Source organism: Pantherophis guttatus, chromosome 2, assembly GCF_059756535.1.
Source record: "Pantherophis guttatus breed Tessera chromosome 2, ASM5975653v1, whole genome shotgun sequence".
Taxonomy (NCBI): Eukaryota; Metazoa; Chordata; class Lepidosauria; order Squamata; family Colubridae; genus Pantherophis; species Pantherophis guttatus.
The window spans coordinates 289,014,650-289,035,095 of NC_142064.1; the positions used below are offsets into that span (position 1 = coordinate 289,014,650).

A 20,446-nucleotide genomic window follows, 5' to 3' on the forward strand; every position below is an offset into this window, starting at 1 on the left:
AGCTGTAGGACACTCTGATCATTGCATGATTCACCTTGTACCTGCTTACAGGCAAAGACTTAAAACCACAAAACTAACAATTAAATCAGTGAAGACTTGGACTGAGGAGGGAAAGTTAAAGCTACAGGCTTGCTTTGACTGCACTGATTGGAATATTTTTGAAGATACCTCTGCAGACCTGTATGAACACACAGATACTGTAACATCATATGTCAGCTTCTGTGAAGACATATGTGTACCGACCAGGAACTTGCCAATATTCACTAAGAATAAACCTTGGTTCACAGCTAAGCAGCTACGTCATTCCAAAGAGGAAGCCTACAGAAAAGGTGATAAAATGCTGTACAATCAGGCCAGAAATGTATTAACAAGGGAGATCAGAGCAGCAAAAAGAAACTACTGTGAAAAGCTAAAGAATCAGTTCTCAACAAATGAATCAGCAAATATGTGGAAAACTACGGCAAACCTCCTTCCCAGGCTGAAAGAAATCAACAACTGGCAGATGACCTGAACGTGTTTTACTGCAGGTTTGAAAGGAAACTACAGACACCTATCTCCACAACCCCCATCTCAGACACACCAACAACAGCCAAGCCTCCTACAACGGATCCCATCCCATTGGGTTCATCACCCCTAGTGATCACAGAAAAGGAAGTACAAGACCTATTTCACAGACAAAAGCCAGGAAAAGCTCCAGGCCCAGACAAGATAACTCCTTCTTCCTAAAAGTCTGTGCTGACCAATTGGCCCCCATCTTCACCCGAATCTTCAATAAATCGCTAGAGATGTGCTATGTTCCTTCTTGCTTCAAACTCTCTACTATCATCCCAGTGCCGAAGAAGCCCACCTTCAAGGAACTGAATGACTACAGACCAGTTGCTCTAACATCTGTAGTCAAGAAAATATTTGAAAGGCTAGAGCTGTCCCACTTGAAAACCATCACGGATCTGCTGTTAAACCCCTTGCAATTTGCATACCGAGCAAATAGATCAACAGATGATGCTGTTAATATGGCTCTGCACTATATCCTACAACATCTTGAATCTCCAAAGACCTACGTAAGGGTCCTCTTTGTAAACTTTAGTTCAGCATTCAATACCATCATTCCAGACATTCTTCTAACTAAGCTAAACCAGCTACAGGTACCTGAACACACTTGTAAGTGGATCATAAGCTTCCTAACAAGCAGGAAGCAGCAGGTGAAGCTAAGCAGAATCACATCAGATACCTGTACAATTAGCACAGGGCCCCCCAAGGGTGTTTTCGCTCCCCACTTCTCTTCTCTCTGTAAAGCAATGAATGCATCTCTAACGATCCATCTGTTAAACTACTGAACTTCGCAGATGACACAACAGTGATCGGTCTATAACAGTGATCTATAGAGCACTGCACACCAGAACAACTAGACAAACAACAGGTTTTTCCTGAATGCCATCACTCTGCTAAACAAATAATTCCCTCAACACTGTCAAACTATTTACTAAGTCTGCACTACTATTAATCTTCTCATTGTTCCCACCACCTATCTTCTTCCACTTATGACTGTATGACTACAACTTTGTTGTTTGTATCCTTACAATTTATATTGATATTGTTTCCTGATTGCTTATTTGCACCCTATGACTATCATTAAGTGTTGTACCTTATGATTCTTGATGAATGTATCTTCTTTTATGTACAGAGAGCATATGCACCAAGACAAATTCCTTGTGTGTCCAATCACACTTGGCCAAAAAAAAATTCTATTCTATTCCATTCCATTCCATTCCATTCCATTCCATTCCATTCCATTCCATTCCATTCCATTCCATTCCATTCCATTCCATTCCATTCTATTCTATTCTATGAAATGAAATGAAATGAAGCAAAAAAAAATGGCTTCAGCTAGAGTCATTTTGGATGGACGCAGTGGCTCAGTGGCTAAGACACTGAGCTTGTCAATAGAAACGTCAGCAGTTCAACGGTTCGAATCCCAGTGCCGCATAACAGGGTGTACTCCCATTACTTGTCCCAGCTTCTGCCAACCTAGCAGTTCGAAAGCACATAAAAAATGCAAATAGAAAAATAGGGACCACCTTTGGTGGGAAGATAACAGCATTCTGTGCGCCTTTGACATTTAGCTGGGCACATGACCATGGAGACATCTTCGGACAGCGCTGGCTCTTCGGCTTTGAAACAGAGATGAACACCGCCCCCTACAGTCGGGAACGACTAGCACATATGTGTGAGGGGAACCTTTACCTTAGAGTTGTTTTCAGAGTTGACACTATTTACTTTAATGCTCCCTGTGTGGCAGAATGTTGGACCAGACACAAAGGTATTTCCACAACGCTATTCTGTGTTTTAATAAATGAATTCAAGCATCACTTTTTTTACACAACTATGTGAAAAAAGTTACACTGGCACTGAAAAAAATGATAACTCCAAAAAAGTAAACAGTGTGGCCAGGCAGCTTTGAAGACAGAAAACATTCTGGGATGCATCACCAGAAGTATCAACATCAGCAAAACGGAGGTCCTATCCATCTACATAGGGCTTTAGTGAGAGACCATTTGGAATACTGGATACAGTTCTGGAGACCTCACTTTAAAAAAGGTATTGATAAGATTGTGTGAGTCCAAAGATGGGCAACATGAGGGAAGGCAAGGAAAGACCACCACAAAATTACGACAAAGATCCTATGAGTTGCATTTTCTAATTCAGCATCACTATAACCCCGTTTTCCTTATGATTTTCTTTCTCAGTTATTACTTGCATTACATAATGTGAAGCAGGATGGAAAGGCAGACTGAGACAATAGTAAGCAAAGGAAGAAAAACTGAAACAATAGTAAGGGATTCAGGACTAATTGCATTTCTGACTGCAACTCTGCTCTAGTGGAAATACTCATCAGAGGGAGTTTCTTGAAATGATTGAGGAATCTCCACCACTTAAATATTGGCCACCACACAGAATAGAATAGAATAGAATAGAATAGAATAGAATAGAATAGAATAGAATAGAATAGAATAGAATAGAATAGAATAGAATTTTTTATTGGCGAAGTGTGATTGGACACACAAGGAATTTGTCTTGGTGCATATGCTCTCAGTGTACATAAAAGAAAACATCACTTTCGGGCCAAATGCTAACCTTAGTCTCCACTGATACTCATCTTTGTTTTAAAACCTCCAATGTAGCAAAAAAGCACAAACAAAGATTGAGGATTCAGAATCAGAATCAGAATAGAGCTGGAAGGGAACTTGGAGTTTTTCTAGTCCAGCTCAGGGTACAACCTGTATCGTTTCAAACAAGTGACTGTCCAGTCTCTTCTTAAAATGTCCAGTGATGAAGCACCCACAATGTCTAAAAGCAAACTGTTCCACTAGTCAATTGTCCTCACTGTAAGAAAGTTCCAGGTTGCTTCTCTCCTTGATTAGTTTCCATCCATTTGTTTCTTATCTTGCCCTCTGGTGGTTTGGGGAAAAAATTAGATATTAGATTAACAGAGTTGGAACGGACCTTGTAGTTCATCTAGGTCAACCCCCTACCCAAGCAGGAAACCCTACACCATTTCTGACAAATGACAGTACAATCTCTTCTTGAAAGCTTCCAGTGATGAACCTCCCACAACTTCTGAAGGCAAGCTCTTTCATTGGTTGATTGTTCTGTCAGAAAATTTCTCCTTATTTCTAGGTTGAATATCTCCTTGATCAGTTTCCATCCATTATTCCGTATCTGACCTTCAGATGCCTTGGAAAATAGCTTGACCCACTCCTCTCTGTGGAGGCCCCTCAAATATTGGAACACTGCTATCCTGTCTCCCCTGGTCCTTCTCTTCACTAGACTAGCCATGCCCAGTTCCTATAACTGTTCTTGTTTTAGTCTTCAGGCTTTTAATCAGCTTAGCTGCTCTTCTTTGCATTTTCTCCAAAGTTTCAACATCTTTTTTGTAATGTGATGACCCAAACAGGATGCAGTATTCCAGGTGTGGTCTTACTAAGACTTTATGAAGTGGTACTAATACTTCATGTGATTTTGATTCTATGCCTCTCTTTATACAACCAAGGATTGTATTCACTTTTTTATATTTTTTTTATTTTATTTTTTAAAACATAAACATAAAATACATCTTTTCAAAACGAAGCATTGATGTAGGAGTTTGCATACGTGCAGGAATTTTCCTATCTTGGAAGGCAACCTCAGATAAGGAAGGTTACATGCACGTAAGCGCCAGGAAATGGCATCAGAAAATAAGATCTGTAAACAAGAAGAGCAAGAGAGGAGGAAATGAGATATGTTATACTTTAACTATAGCTAAACATTATAAGTGCTTAAGCAAGCAGCAATGGTTAACCAAAGATTTAAGTTACTTGGATGATTCTGTGAGCCAATGATGTGCTGCCAAATACGCTGTAACTTGTAGTAACAAACTATATGTCACTCTGTAAAGCAATAAATTACCACATATTTCCTCAACCTCTCTGTGTGTGGTCATTACAAGTGGTGCCCGAACAGGGACCCTGCTTCGTCCGGCAAGGATTTGGTGCACTGACAGCCCTTGTGGTTTCTTCAACCTTTTAAAGGTTTCTGTAAGTAATGGGGTCTACACTTTCTGAGGAACAAAGGAAGCATGCTGAAGATTAAGCTATTTACTTAAGAAAAATCACACTGATGTATCACAATGCAGTCTCTTACGGCTGGTCCAGGAGATTGCGAATCAGTGATTATGGTATCCTGAAAAGGGGTCTTTAAAATTATCTGACTGGGAAAAAATTGGGAAAGTATTACATACTGAGCCAAGAGCTAAGGTAGAGATTTTGCAGGTATGGCATTTATGCAGTGGTGGGATTCAATTTTTTAAAAAACAGGTTCTGTGGGCGTGGCTTAGTTGGGGCTGTGGCTTGGTGGTCATGTGACCGGTGGGTGTGGCTATCTGCATAGGGACTACAGAGGGCTGAAAAAAGTCATTTCTGACTGGTCCTCGCACTTTTGACCAGTCCTCGCACTTATGACCATCCTCACATTTATGCCCGTTGCGGCATTCTTAACAACCGTGTCACTCATTTCACAACTGCTTCTCTTCATCATGGTGACAAGATAGGGCAAAAACGTAAATGTGAGGACAGTCGTAAATTCGAGGACTGGTCAAAAGTGTGAGGACCGGTCAAAAATATCTTTTTCAGCCCTCTGAGTAGTCCATATGCATAAAAGGATACAGCAATAGAGAGGGATGAAGGAAGGGAAGGGAAATTAGAGTAGGAGTGAGGGTAAGAGAGGGAGGAAGAGAGGAGGAGAAGGAGAAAGGAAGAGGAAGTAGGGAGGAGAAGAAGAGGGGGAGGAAGAGAAAGTAAGAAGGAAAGAAAAGAGAGAGGTGGTAGGTTTGAGGAGAAAGATTGCTGTACAGTAAAAAAGATGAAAGGGAAGAAAGCCAACCCCAAACAAATATAAAGATATTAAGATAAAGAATGAATTGTTAAACTTTAAAGAATAAAAGAGAACAAATATGAATAAATAACAATAATTAGAAACACACATACAAACATACAATGTATTTTCTTTGAACAGAGTATTTGGCCGGTTCACAAATTTAAACAGTGTTTAGTCATTTCAATTAAATTTACAATTTCTATATTTCCTTTTTGCCATATTTATTCCTCATCTATTTTTGTAAAAAACCAATATTACCCTTCATCCTCATCTCTAATCTTAATCAAATTCAATTTTTCCCTTCTATTCTATATTATATCCCTTCCCATTGTCATCTATTTTTATATCCATCCTCACATTGGTTAATTATGTAATATTACAATTGTTTAATATAAATTCAACATTTTAATATAAACCAATTAGTTATATAACTATCTTTTTGTATATTAATCAATATGAACATGAATATTCCAATTATTTCCATGCAATCCAATTTCTTACAAATCAATTAATTATATTTACCAATAATAATAAACCAAATAATTTCCCCCATATATTCCTTCAAACCACAACTTAACCATTTCTGCTTTCAACACAATATACAATTAATAGTATCTCAATTATTACAATTCCCTAGTTAAATAGAACTTTTTTTCTTTTGTGTTTTAAAATCTTGAACTCTCCTCTTTTTCCCTAAATTTCCCATTGTTTGCACCTAACTTTTTTGGTGAGGAAAAAGAAAAGAAATCTGCCTGCCTAATTTTCCAACGTTGCAGCAACAGCAAAGCCAACAGCCTGCTTTACTTTCAGTTTCGTTTTTCAGCATAGCTAGGGCGAAAAAAACTGCTCCAGCAAGCAAACAAGCAGCAGAGCCCTGCGCAAAACAGCTGAGAGCAAATCAGCTGAGAGTCAGGAGCCGATCTAATCAAGGGCTAAATAGCCTATGCTGAAGCTCCGCGGGCCAATAAAATTACAAAAAAACACCGAACCGTTTGTTAAATTGCTGGCTCGCCTGCCCCTCGCCCACCATTATTTATTGGCAATAAATAGTAGTGTGGAGGGGCAGGGCGAGCCAGCAATTTAACAAACGGTTCGGCCGAACCCCCTAGAACAGGCAGAATCCCACCACTGCATTTATGTCGCTATGCAGTGGAAAAATTTGGAAATACTGAACTGTCTCTTTTAACTTCTCCACCTCCACATTACTCCAATGCTATTGTCTGCCCTCCTTCCTCCCCGGACTATCTGACTCTACCTCCTTCAGCTCCTACTGACACAGGTCAGATTACTAAACCTTCTGACTCTGCTGTTCAGTCCTCTTTTCAAAAAATGGTGGAATCCTGCAAACGGGATTCCTCCATGCCTGGGGCAGAACTTGCTGAATTATTGTCTGTATGTCCTGTACAATATCATCAGGGCCAGGGCCAATTGGCAGGACAGGAGATAGCGGAATGGGAAGGGTTACCTTATCAAATTTTGAGGGAACTAAAAAAGGCTGTTAGAGAGTATGGCATCAGTGGTAATTTTACTAGAGGTCTGGTTGAAGGGATAAAAACTGGATATACTATGATTCCTGAGGATTGGAAGCAAGTTTTCCGAATGATTTGACTTCAATGCAATATGTTGCTTGGGAAAGTGAATTTATGAGACATGCTCAAGCCGCTGCTCTGGGAAGTGGGGGAGCATACACGGTGGAACAAGTCTTTGGCTCAGGTCAATTTGCCTCAATTCCTGCCCAAATTGTGCTTCCCCCGGCCACCTTAACTATTATTTCTGAATGTGCTTTTTGTGCTTTTTTAAAGGTTCCGCAGGCTGGGGAACCACGAGCAATTTTTTCCAATATTAGACAGGGGGCTAGTGAGCCCTATGCTGATTTTGTAGAAAGATTGTCTAAAGCTATCCATCAACAATTTGATCATCAGGAAGCGGCAGGAGAACTTCTTCGGCAGTTGGCTAGTGAAAATGCCAATGCTGATTGTAAGCATTGTGAGCTTTGCAGCTGTTAAAGGCTACGTCTCAATACACTTTGGCTGATATGTTGCGGGTTTGCCAGGATATTGGTTCTCAAACTTATAAGATGCACCTTTTAGCTGCTGCTATACAAAAAGGGCAACGTCCTCCTGGCAATTGCTTTAAATGTGGTAAACCTGGACATTTTCAAAAGGACTGTCGCTCGACTCCTGCAGCCTCTCAAAATCGCCCTTCTAAAAAAAATGCCCAATTTGAAAAAAAAGGATTTCATTGGGCTAATCAGTGCCGTTTTCGGTCGGAAAACTTGCCAATGGGTGTGGCACCCACCCAGAGCCAAAAGAGTGCCTTTCCCATAGTCATGTCTCCCCCTCCAGCCTCTCTTCCGCAGCCCCAGCCACAGCAGGTAGCGCTGGGCTCAATTTAATAACTCAGGAATCTGTGGAATTTAAATTTCCCTTGGAGGTTAAATTGATTCCTTCTCAATTTAAAGGCCCTCTTCCCTCTGGTTTAGTGGGTCTTATCTTGCCTCGATCTTCCGCTCATAAAAAGGGCTGCTTTGTGGTCCCTGGTGTTATTGATTATGATTACACTGGAACTCTTTTTATTCAGGTGTGGGTGAACCTTCCCCAAACTCTTCCTGCTCAATTGTCTATTGCTCAGTTACTTTTGCTCCCCTATCAAGTCCCATGTCCTGGCACAGGGGCACGTGGGGATGCTGGTTTTGGTTCTACCTCTCCTTCTGTGGCTTTACTTCACTCTGTTACTTCCTTTCATCCTGTGTTAACTCTCTATTTGAATAAACAACCTTTTCAAGGGTTGCTTGATACTGGAGCCGATGTTACTGTTATTTCATCTTTACAGTGGCCTGTGCAATGGCCTAAGAAAGCAGTTTCTTCTTTATGGGATATAGGTGGTTCCATTGCAGCTTGGCAAAGCGTACAAGACATTCAATTCTCTACCACGGCTGGTAAGTCCTTTGCCCTGCAACCTTATATTTTGGATATTCATACTAATATTTGGGGTCGTGATTTACTTTCTTTTTTAAATGCTCAATTGATTTTGGATGATGGCTCTTCCCCTTAAGTGGCTCTCTACCGCCCCCGTGTGGGTGGAGCAGTGGCCCCTTTCAATGGAAAAATTATCTGCTTTACAGCAACTTGTTCAGGAACAATTAGCTGCTGGTCATATTGAACCCTCTACTAGCCCCTGGAATACTCCTGTTTTTGTTATTAAAAAGAAAAGTGGGAAATGGAGATAATTCTCAAGGACAAGCTATTGTAGAACGTGCCCATCGAACCTTTAAGTCCTTTTTGCAGAGACAGCTGCAGCATGAGTCTGGTCCATACCATTTGCGAAAGATTCAACATTTACTATCTGTTGCTTTGTTTACCTGGAATTATTTAACTCTTGTAGAATCTTTTTCAGATATTCCTGTTAATGTTCATTTTCGTGCAATAGAACCACTGACAAGACCGCTAGTGAAGTATTGTCTTGCTCCTGACCCTCAGTGGCAAGGACCTGCCCTCCAATCACGTGGGGGCAAGTGAAAGCCACAACATACCAAGCTCAACAGCAATTGGCTCAAGCCGACCTACCTCAAACTCCTGAAAATCTAGTTGCTGCTGTTTTTGCTATTATTACAGCTAATTCTGTCGCAATTCTTTTTTGTATTCTCTTGTCTTCTTTTGGTTCTGTTACTGCTTTAAATGACACTCAGCCTATACAACTTAACCCTAATCTCTGGGTTCGTCATACTCAATATATGTTTTTGGTTCATGGTACTAATGTCACCTGTACTATGAACCTCTTATGGCTTTTGGTCAAGTTGCTTTCATACCTGATTTAATGCCTTCTTCTTCCTTTATTGTTTCACAGCTGCAAAACATTCACCATTCCTGGTTGTTTTCCAAGCCCCCAGTGCAACATAACTTGGTTCGCTGGCGTTATCTTCGTACTAATCAATTTACTAAAGGTTTATGTTTTTGTTGTTATGCTCACCATACTTGGCTTAACAATTGGAATGATTATGCTAAAGCTTGACGCATTTTATCGAAAGTAGGGAATTATAGCTATTGTACTGGTTATTATTGGTTATGGGGAACCTTTAATTCTTTATTGTATGGACCTAATTTAGTTCCAGAAATGTATCCTGATAATTTTCCTATTTTTAACGCTTCTGAATATCAGTGTGCTGCTATTGGCTACTTTTCCCTATCTGTGCAGATTGGTGCTGTTTTCTTCTTCATGATGACGCCATGCTCCATTAGGTCCTACATGTAATGATGAAGTCATCATTGATACACAACTTTCTTCTTTAAATACCTTTGGCCGTGCTGTGGCTGGAGCTATTACTGGGGTGATCACCTTAAGGGCTTACCCTGGAATAATAGCTCAAGAAAATAGATGTTCTATCCTGGGTTAAAGATGTCGCCTGGAGAAATCAATTAATGCCACTGCTGCTATTGTTTGTGATCTCCAACATGAAATTGAGGACATGAATCAGGATGTTCTCCAGCAACGTTTTGCTGTTGACTATTTGTTAGCATGACAAGGGGTTTTTTGTAAATTTGTTGGCCGTCATGGATGTGCTGTTCATTTTCATTTCCTGAATAAGACTATTGAAGATGAACTTAATGAACTTCAATCATATTTTCAGAATAACGTTCATGCTATTTCTTCTCCTTTTGACTGATTGACTAATTGGCTTCCTGATTGGTCCTGGCTCAGACAGCTATTTCTTTATGTGGTGATTATCCTTGTCATATTGCTTGCTTGTTGTTGTTTCATTCAATGTATTCCCTCATTAATTGCTATGTTTCATCCTGCCTCTCTCTCTCTGCCTCCTCCTCAAATGCGTTATATTCAAAAATCTTTGTTCCCTCAAAATTAAATAAAAAGAGAGGACATGTAGGAGTTTGCATACGTGCAGGAATTTTCCTATCTCGGAAGGCAAACCTCAGATAAGGAAGGTTACATGCACGTAAGCGCCAGGAAATGGCATCAGAAAATAAGACCCTAAATCTGTAAATAAGAAGAGCAAGAGAGGAGGAAATGGGATATGTTATACTTTAACTATAGCTAAACATTATAAGTGCTTAAGCAAGCAGTAATGGTTAACCAAAGATTTAAGTTACTTGGATGATTCTGTGAGCCAATGATATGCTGCCAAATACACTGTAACTTATAGTGACAAACTATATAATGTCACTCTGTAAATCAATAAATTACCACATATTTCCTCAACCTCTCTGTGTGTGGTCATTACAACACATTGATCCAGTCATAAATTGATACAAAACACTAAGAAATCTTAATTTTCAATTAACACAACTTAATATTTTACTCAATTATTTCCCTAAATTCTGTCTATTTAACCATGCCATTATCCCAAAAACCCGTTACTTAAATCTTTAAATCCTAACCAAATATCACTTCATTTTTTTTTCTTTTTGCTTAGATGAATGTATTTTAAATATATAAATCATTACAATTATTATAAGCATTTAAACAATATTTTAACTGTTGCTACCAATATAATCATCTTCATTGCTGTTTATCCCAACATAATCATCCTAATTTTAATTATTAATCCCAACATAATCATTTTATTTTTAATCATCTTTTACTGTTAATCCCAGCATAATCATCTTTATTTTTACTGTTAAACCCAGCACAATCATTTCATTTTTACTGTTAATCCCAGCATAATCCTCCTTGTTTTGCTGTCATACCCAGCATAATCATTTTTGTTTTTTTGCTGTTAAACCCAGCATAAGCATTTTTATTTTTGCTCTTAATCCCAGCATAATCATCTTAATTTTACTATTAATCCCAGCATAATCTTCTTTTTTTTGTTACCATCCATCTATACATTACTTATTCCCAGTTAATCATATTATCATTATCTTTTTATGACAATTTAACATTGAGACATAGTTCTTACTTCAAACACATCTTTGTATGTATTTATGAATCTCTTTTAACATAATTTATTTCTCTTATATTCTAATTTCCATCAATATTTCAATTTTATATACTGTATCTATAACATGTTCTCATATTCCTACTCATTCATATTTATCTATAAGAACCTCCTTTTTATTATTACTATCCACCTATACATAGTTTTTCCATTTTTAATCACATTGTTTTAATCTTCTTTTTCTTTTTCCAGCCGTGTATACTTTATTTCTTCATATTCTCGCCTGCTAGCATATATTTCATTTCATTTTCAAAGTCTTCAAATGTTGTCTTCCATGTATCATTTTAGTTCTTTTTCTTACTTTTATTCCGGATAAAATGCATCAAGTTCTTCCTTCTCTTGTTCCTGTGCCAGATCCTTCTCTTATTCCTGCGCCAGTTTTTTAAATTGTTATTATTCCAATTATAAGAGTTCCGTTATATTTTATTTATTTTTACTTTTATTTATTTTATTAGATTTATATGCCACCCTACTCCCGCAGGACTCAGGGCAGTGAACAGCCAGATAAAACACATAAATTACAAAATTTAAAAACAATATAAAATCTGATTAAATAATTTGGCCTATGACAATTTAAACAACCCCAATGTTTTTAAGTCAAATTTAAAATTCATCATTAGAATTAAAAAGGAAAAGAAAAAGTTAGGCCAGGTTGGCCTGTTGAAATAGGAAAGTCTTAAGAGCGCGGCGAAAGGTGTGTAGATCCGGGAAAGTTTCCCTTTCTTTTCACCAAAGTCAAGCTGCCTGCAGACAAGAAGAAAAACCTCCTCCACACAATCCCATGGCTATTATCTGTAGAGTTCACAATTTTCCATAACAAAAAACAAGTTACAATGTTCCTTTTTGAACCAGAAGGTGTCTCTATACAATCCACAATTTCCATTAGTCATGCAAGTATCCATTTTGTTTCAATTATATAACAGTCCAACTTGATTACTCTTCTTCTTTAAATTTTAAAAATATCAAATCTTCTTTTTAAAGGTCCTGCTCAAATTTTAAAACTCTGTCCAGTCTTTTCACCACGTCTCAATATTTAATTTTTTCAATTGGTTCTGTTCAAAAATTAGTTGTTTGTTGGGTCTTTGTCTCTTTAAAGTTACATTTTAAACTTTCCATTGCCCCTTTGTTGTAGAGCCACTGTTTTATGGCTAGGGGTCTTATGGTTAATAATATTGCTCTAAGCATTGTTACAAGCCTGAGTTGGTTGTCACTCACCCAGCTTTAAAGAGCTCCGTTTCAATCCACTTTCCTCCTGCACATCTCTTAGCCCAGTTGTCCCAGCTTTGTGGCAGCCGCCATGGCTGCTACCCCCCGCCGCCGACTCACAGAGGGTTCCCTCTGACCTCCGAGGAACTTGCCTGTTCCCCTTGGTCATCCGAGGTGCCCCTCTTTCTTCCCCGTCCCTGCAGGATGGTTCCGGTCCGAAGACCCATCGGCAGTGGTTCGGCAGCCGGGGTTTTCGCAGCGCTCATCAGAGCCCATTATTTCCCCGACTATCTCGCCGCAACGCCAAACCAGAAGTCCTGTATTCACTTTTTAAAAATCAGCTGCCACACACAGGTGACTCATGCTTAAGTGATCACCCATTCAGACTCCAAGGACCCTTCACAGTTACTATTTTTGAGCCAGGTTTCAGGTAATCTGTTTTTCCTGCCCAGGTGTAAAAGCTTACTTTTCTCCACATTAAATTTCCTTTTCTTGGATTCAACCTTGTCTCCTTTGGATCAGAAAGGTACAATATGCAGACAGATAAAAATCTATAGGGACATGGTGGGTCAGTGCTTAGAATGCAGTACTATAGACTAATTGCCCACAGCCAGTAGTTTGATTCTGACAGGGTCATAGTTGATTCAGTTTTCATCCTTCTGTGGTGTGTAAAATGAGGACCCAAATTGCTGGGGAGCATATACTGACTTTTTAAACTGCTGAGAGAATGTTGTAAAGCATTGTGAAGTGGTATATAAGTCTAAGTGGAATTGCTATTGCTATATATTTTCTCCTGAGCATGGATCCTTTTATGAGAAGTAAGAATACCATTCTGAGCAAAGCTATTTTCACATTCCATGCATTTATATGGTCTCCCCTGTGTGGATTTTGTTATGGCAAGTAAGACCATACTTCCGAGCAAATGTCTTTCCACAATTCATGCATTTATATGGTTTCTCCCCTGTGTGGCTCATCCTATGGCAGTTAAGATGATATCTTCGAGCAAAGGTATTGCCACACTCCAAGCATTTAAACGGCTTCTCCCCTGTATGGATCACCTTATGTAAAATAAGATGACCTATTTGAGCAAAGGTATTTCCACATTCTATGCATTTAAATGGCTTCTCCCCTGTGTGGCACCTTTTGTGTATAGTAAGTCCACTTCTGTAAGCAAAGGTCTTTCCACACTCCATGCATTTATATGGCTTCTCCCCTGTGTGAATCATCTTATGGGAAATAAGCTGACCACTTTGAGCGAAGGTCTTTCCACACTCCATGCATTTATACGGCTTTTCTCCTGTGTGGATCATCTTATGGGAAATAAGCTGACCACTTTGAGCAAAGGTCTTTCCACACTCCATGCATCTATATGGCTTCTCCCCTGTGTGGATCATCTTATGGGAAATAAGATGACCACTTTGAGCGAAGGTCTTTCCACACTCCATGCATTTAAATGGCTTCTCCCCTGTGTGGATCATCTTATGGGAAATAAGATGACCACTTTGAGCAAAGGTCTTTCCACACTCCATGCATTTATACGGCTTTTCTCCTGTGTGGATCTTTTTGTGCATAGTAAGTCCACTGCTTTGCGTAAAGATTTTCCCACACTGCGTGTATTTATATGGCTTCTCCCCTGTGTGGATCACCTTATGGGAAATAAGAGTCTTTCTTTGAGCAAAGGTCTTTCCACACTTCATGCATTTGTACGGTTTCTCTCCTGACTGAATCCTTTTATGGGAAATAAGATTACTACGTCTTTTGAACCTGTTACCAGACTCTCTGCATTTGTATAGCTTCTCCCCAGTGTGAATCCTTTCATGGGAAGTAAGTTGCCTGCTTTTTCCAAAACTTGTTCCACATTCCAAACATTTGTAAGGTTTCTCTTTTGTGTCACTCACTTTTTGAGATATAAGGAACTTATTTCCAAGAGAAGGAATGAATGTCCTATTATAACTTTGTCCGTTGTACTTTCTTATAGCATCTTCTGCTTTGTTTTGCCTTAAATAGTGTTCTTTTACTTGTAATTTAGCTTTGATTGGCTTCATACTTTTCCCAATATATTTTTTCCTTATTTTTTCCTGTTGGGCGAGAAAGTCTTGCATCGGAGCATCATTGGAAGATGAGCTTTCCTTATTCCAATCATTTGACTGGTTTCTATCATGGGTTTCTGGTTCCATTTGAATTCCAAACTTCTCAGTTCCATATTTAGCATTGATCACTTGGAACAGTTCATAGAAATGTTGATTCTCCTGCCCATTATTACCTTCAAAGCAAGAGAAATGAAAACGATAACAAGGTTAGAGAAAAAGATCAAACCGTACAAAGTCAAGTGAATTTCCTTCTGAATTTTTCCAAAATTGCATTATTCCATTCCATGTTTGCATGCTTACAGTGGTGTGATATACATAGGATGATTTTTATATTAATGAGTTCTGAAAGCTTTGAAAATATCTAGAAAACATCTCTTTCTTTACAATTATCTAAATATCTGCAAATCTCAATCAAAGTCTGTTTTGAGTCAAGGAATAATCAGGGGAAACACCGAAGGAGGAATAAGGAGAAAATTTAAGATTTATTGGGCTGGGTTAATTTCAGCAGAGATCTGTGAGAACTGAAACCATTTTGAAAAAAGCTCTTTCTTCCCTGATGTTCCTCGGAGCAGCTACTCCACCACGTCTGTCTGGCAGGCAGGACTCCCGCTCGGCCTGTTCCTTGATCCCAACAATAAGACTTTGGAGCGAAGTCCCTTCCCTGAAGCCTCCCATTGGCTTGTAAATGCTCTTTGCACTGAGACGGGAAAGGTTGGGAGGCTTCAAGAATGGCTATTTTGCTGCCCCAAAGTCTCAGCAGCTTGCAAGGGCTTTTTGGCTGGATCTGGTATAGGCTTCCAATTGCAGAGAACAGAGGCCTAAACTACTTTAGTGTGAGATCACACAAGACGAGAAATGCAAGATCTCATACTAATGATCTCTCGTGATCTTGCACTGCAGTATTTTAGGCCTGTATTCCCTACAAACTGAGGACTGCACGAGATCCAGGGCAAAAGTCTTTGAAAACAAAGAGGCCTCCCCTTTGTTTCCAAAGCATTTTGCCCTGGATCTTGTGCAGGCCTTGGAGAGCAGAGAACAGAGGCCTAAAGTACTCTAATGCGAGTTCATGTGAGATCAGTAGTCCCAGATTTCCCACTATTGATCTTGTGTATCTCTCACTACTTAAGGCCTCTTTTTTCTGCAAATGCACCCAAGCAGGCAAAGGAATTGATAGTTGCTATATTTTCATAAAATCCCAGCAGGGTGCGGTGGGGGTGCAGGTAGGCTGATTGTTGATGTAATGCTTCTGCTGTTATTTGTAAGTGTGAATGATGGCTGTGGTGCTATAACATTCACAATTTCAGGACTGAGTCCTAAGTACTTGGCAGAGGGCTAGGTCGTAACTTGGAACGGTTGCTTAGTGAACTGTCATAACTCAGGGATCCTAGGATGCTCTGAGTCACAATGCATGAGGTCTTTCTTCTTGAATGGGATTGGGAGAATGCTCTTTCATGGCCTGAGCATGAAAGTTCTGGTCTCGCAAACTTTTGGGAGGTTTCGGAGGACAAATGAGAACACATTCCTCTCACATGACCTCCAGAGGACACATAAAAGCACACCTCATTCTTTTCAGCCTGCACAGATAAGTTCAAATACAAATGGAAAAATAAAGACCTAAAATAGACATCTAACTTCAAAATCGTCATCAAAAAAGCACAACAAAGAATATTCTTTCTGCGCCAACTCAGAAACCTCAAATTGCCCAAGAAGCTGCTGTTACAGTTCTACAGAGGAATTATTGAGTCTGTCATCTGCACCTCTATGATTTGGCTTGGTTCTGCAATCCAACAAGACAGACACAGACTTCAGAGGATAATTAGAACTGCAGAAAAAACAATTACTACCAACCTGCCTTCCATTGAGGACCTGTATACTGCACGAGTCAAAAAGAGGGCTGTGAAAATATTTATAGACCCCTCGCATCCTGGACATAAACTGTTTCAACACCTACCCTCAAAACGACGCTATAGAGCACTGCACGCCAGAAAAACTAGACACAAAACAGTTTTTTCCCGAACGCTGTCACTCTGCTAAACAAATAATTCCCTCAACACTGTCAAACTAGTTATTAAGTCTGCATTACTATTAATCTTCTCATTGTTCCCACCACCCATCTCCTCCCACTTATGACTGTATGACTGTAACCTTATTGCTAGTATTCTTAAGTATTCTTAAGATTTATATTGATTGTTTCCTGTTATGATATGATTTGATTGCTTAATTGTTCCCTATGACTACCATTAAGTGTTGTACCTTATCATTCTTGATGAATGTATCTTTTCTTTTACGTACACCAAGAGCGTATGCACCAAGACAAATTCCTTGTGTCCAATCACACTTGGCCAATACAGAATAGAATTCCATTCCATTCCATAAGAAATGGCCCCAAAGCATCTCAGCAAAGAGACACTGACTCTTTCCTTCCTTGGAGTACCAGAAAGCCAGATCCTTTCCTTCTCCGTCCCAGGAAACAGTATCTGATTAGTGATTTTTTAAATAAAAAAAATAATGATAATCTGTCTTCCTGAACTCTCTGATTTGGGACAAGAAAATTTACCGAGAGAGACCACGTTCCTATAGTTTTCAAGCATGACTTCCGAATGCAGCACTTTTTGGTCAGGATCCAGGTGAGACCATTCCTCCTCAGAGAAATACACAGCCACCTCCTCGAAGGACACAAGACTCTCCTGAACACGGGAAAAAGAACAGAACAGATTCACAAGGTCTGATCAACTTCATCAATGATTTAGACAAGGGGATAGAAGGGGAACTCATCAAATTTGCAGACAGAACCAAATTGACAGGAATACCAACACTCCACAAGATAGGCTCGAGATATAGAAGGATTGACATTTTGGCACCTTCTAACAAAATGAAATTCAATGGTGAGAAATGTAATGTGCTACATTTAGGAAAGAAAAACCAAATGCACTGGCATAGAATAGGTGATACCTGGCTCTACAGTAGAAAGTAGGGATCTTGGAGTCCTAGTGGACAATCGCTTAAACATGAGCCAGCAGTGTGCTACAGTTGCCAAAAAAAACCCAACAGAATAATAGGTTGCATTAAGAGAGAGATAGAATCAAGATCACATGAAGTATTAGTACCACATTATAATGACTTGGTAAGACCACACTTAGGAACTTTGAATCAAGTATTGGTTGCCATGATGTAAAAAAGATCTTGAGACTCTAGAAAGAGTGCAAGGAAGAGCAACCAAGATGATGAGGGGACTGGAGGCTAAAATATACGATGAACGGGTGCAGGAACTGGGCATGGCTAGTCTAATGAAGAGAAGGGGAGACAGGGTAGCAGTGTTCCAATGTTTGAGGGGCTGCCACAGAGAGGAGGGGGGTCAAGCTATTTTCCAAAGCACCTGAAGGCCAGACAAGGAGTAATGGATGTAAATTCAACAAGGAGAAATTCAACCTGGAAATAAGGAGACATTTTCTGACAGTGAAAGCAATCAACTGGTGGAACAGAAGTTGCCTTCAGAAGTTGTGGGAGCTTCATCACTGGGAACTTTCAAGAAGAGATTAGACTGCCAACTATCAGATATGGTGTAGGGATGTTGGACAGATGACCTACAAGGTCCCTCCCAACTCTGTTAATCTGTACCTTAGGAGGTTGATAAATTACAAAAAGAAAGGTGGTCCAGCAGTTCCTGCCACTGTGATACATTTATTCCTAATTCTCGAAGGACTTTAAAAGAAGTGCTTCTTGTAAAGGCAAATTTGGAGGAGCACCTAGCAGAACAAGACAACCAGAGGAAGCTATGCTGGCTGACAGCAACTTCAACCTGCTATTCTGCTGTCCATATTGTGGAAGAACACAAAAATAACCCAGTCCAAACAACTGGGGGGGCGCGAAATAGAAGGAGAGAGCACTCTGTATACCCGCTTCACTTCCAGAAGGGAGAATACAAGTCTAATAACTTTTCCCTTTCTTACTTGATTTGAAGGTTCAACCACTGTTTGATCTCCGTCATAAAAACCAGAAAATTTCATTCTTTGTTTCTCTGTAAGGAATAAAAAATTTCAAAATGCATAATTAACAAAATAGGAGGTATTCTATAGAAGAAAAGAGAGTGAAGGCAAGACAGATGGGTAATCAGAGGATCTTCTATTACCTCTTGAGGTGTTCTGACTTGGATCTTCCCAAGGGATCCTCCTGAAAAATAGCTCCTGAGGGGGATTTGATGGGTCTTTCTTTCCCTCAAAATCTCTGATCTCCACAGTGCAGGACTTCCAATAGGAGGAAGGAAAAAAGTAGTAGAATTAATGTACATCTCACGAAATAAAGTGGATTTGTATATTCGAAACACAACCTCAAAGCCCCAAATATCCATCAGTGTGCCTGAGTGAAAAAACAATGGAACAATGTCCTACAAGAATTGGTGGGACATCGCCATATATTATGAATGTCAGAGAGGTTTGGGAAGGAGGGGTGAAGTATTCAAACACATTCTCTATTCCCTAAAGTCTCTCACCTGCAATTCAACCTGCTCCCTCAGCTCCTCCACCTGGCTCAAGAGGAAGCCTTCGGCCAGGGCCACCGCCTGGGAGCTGGTCTCTGCTCCACACTCCTGCACCCAGCACTCCATCTCTGGGGGCAGGAGAGCCAGGAGCTGCTCCAGAACAACCAGGTCCAGCATCTGGGCTTTGGTGTGCTTTTCTGGTCCCAGCCATCGCCTACAAAAGTTATGGAGTCGGCTGCAAAGTCCTCGGGGACCTTCAGTATCCCAGTATTGGATGAACTTCCAGGGCTGAACTTCTGAAGGGAGGAGGGTTTCCTCCTCCGGGACCTCCTGCCCAGTCCTTCTCCAGAGCTTCTGTTCCTTCCCAGGCTGAACAACTGAAGACATTTTTCCCTTTCCCTCCTTTCCAAAAGGTTGTGTCTCCATCCTTTCTCTGTCCTGCAGAGCAACTCCAAATGGCTCCAAGGACTCTGGTGGGTCTCCAGATGCCTTTTCCTTCACGGGACCATTTCTGGGGCTGCAGGACTGATCCCTCCAAGGGATTCCGCTCTTTTTCTTCTTCCCCCAGGAGAAAATTTTGTCTTGCAAAGACCACAAATGGCTTCCAGTTTCCGTATCTGAGATGGGAAGAAAAAATGAATATTAAGAATTAGAAAGTGGAATTCAGCCACTGAATAACTTCACACAAACTGCCTGGAGCCCCAAGAGGCTCATCCCAGCGCAGAGCCGAGGTCCCCCCCCTCCGAGCAGGGCCGGGAAGGAGGTAGCTGGAGAGGCCGCCCCGCTTCTCTCCCCTTCCGAAGCCTGGGAGCCTGGTGCGAATCCTGCCTCTTCCTCGCCCGGCTTCTCTCCACTCCTGCAGGGCCTCCCCTCCCCCCACTCGGGCTCTTTGCATGGAGAGGGCGGCTGGGGAGCATGGGATCTGGGGTTGGAGCCGGAGGAGGGCCGGGCGCGGGTCTCTCCCTCCTCCGCCTCCCTTTGCCCGGGAAGAGCCCCCAACTCACCCGGGGCACCTCTGGATCTTCCCCCACCCCCCACCAGACTCTCCCGTAGCCTCTCCGCCTCCTGCGGAGCCCCAGGGGTTAAGGAGAGCGAGTGCGAAGTCCTAGAGCGGCAAATATTTGTGATGTCATTTCCTTCCCAGCCTCCTCAGGAAAGGCAGCTGTGACGTTCGCCCTCCGGCGGACCAATGGGGAAGCGCATGACGCTACCTTCTTTTAGCAGAGGACGCCCCCTGGTGGATTGCGCGCAAAGTGCCAGGATTGTAGAAAGGGCGGGAAAGAGGAGCGTGTCTGAGGGGAAGGGAGAGGG

At 40.7% G+C, this 20,446-nt stretch overlaps 1 protein-coding gene across 1 annotated transcript; it reads right to left on the bottom strand.

Annotated features, from left to right (window-relative positions):
* Positions 1–10,977: 10,977 nt before the first annotated feature.
* Positions 10,978–19,824, bottom strand: LOC132708955 (uncharacterized). Its single transcript, XM_087884871.1, has 5 exons — positions 19,148–19,824; positions 18,788–18,902; positions 18,609–18,676; positions 17,216–17,345; positions 10,978–14,831 (listed from the first exon to the last, which is right to left on the bottom strand). The coding sequence occupies exons 1-5, from the start codon at positions 19,559–19,561 to the stop codon at positions 13,432–13,434; spliced, it is 2,127 nt and encodes a 708-aa protein (XP_087740997.1). The 5' UTR covers positions 19,562–19,824; the 3' UTR covers positions 10,978–13,431.
* Between the last annotated feature and the right edge of the window lie 622 nt (positions 19,825–20,446).

Bases quoted from the DNA above. Each gene is read 5' to 3' on its own strand.
- LOC132708955 (XM_087884871.1), bottom strand. From the start codon at position 19,561: ATGGAGACACAACCTTTTGGAAAGGAGGGAAAGGGAAAAATGTCTTCA. The intron at 18,903-19,147 runs GTGAGAGACTTT...TCCTATTGGAAG, and splicing joins GGGAGCAGGTTGAATTGCAG to TCCTGCACTGTGGAGATCAG. The intron at 18,677-18,787 runs GTAATAGAAGAT...TATTCCTTACAG, and splicing joins AAGTCAGAACACCTCAAGAG to AGAAACAAAGAATGAAATTT.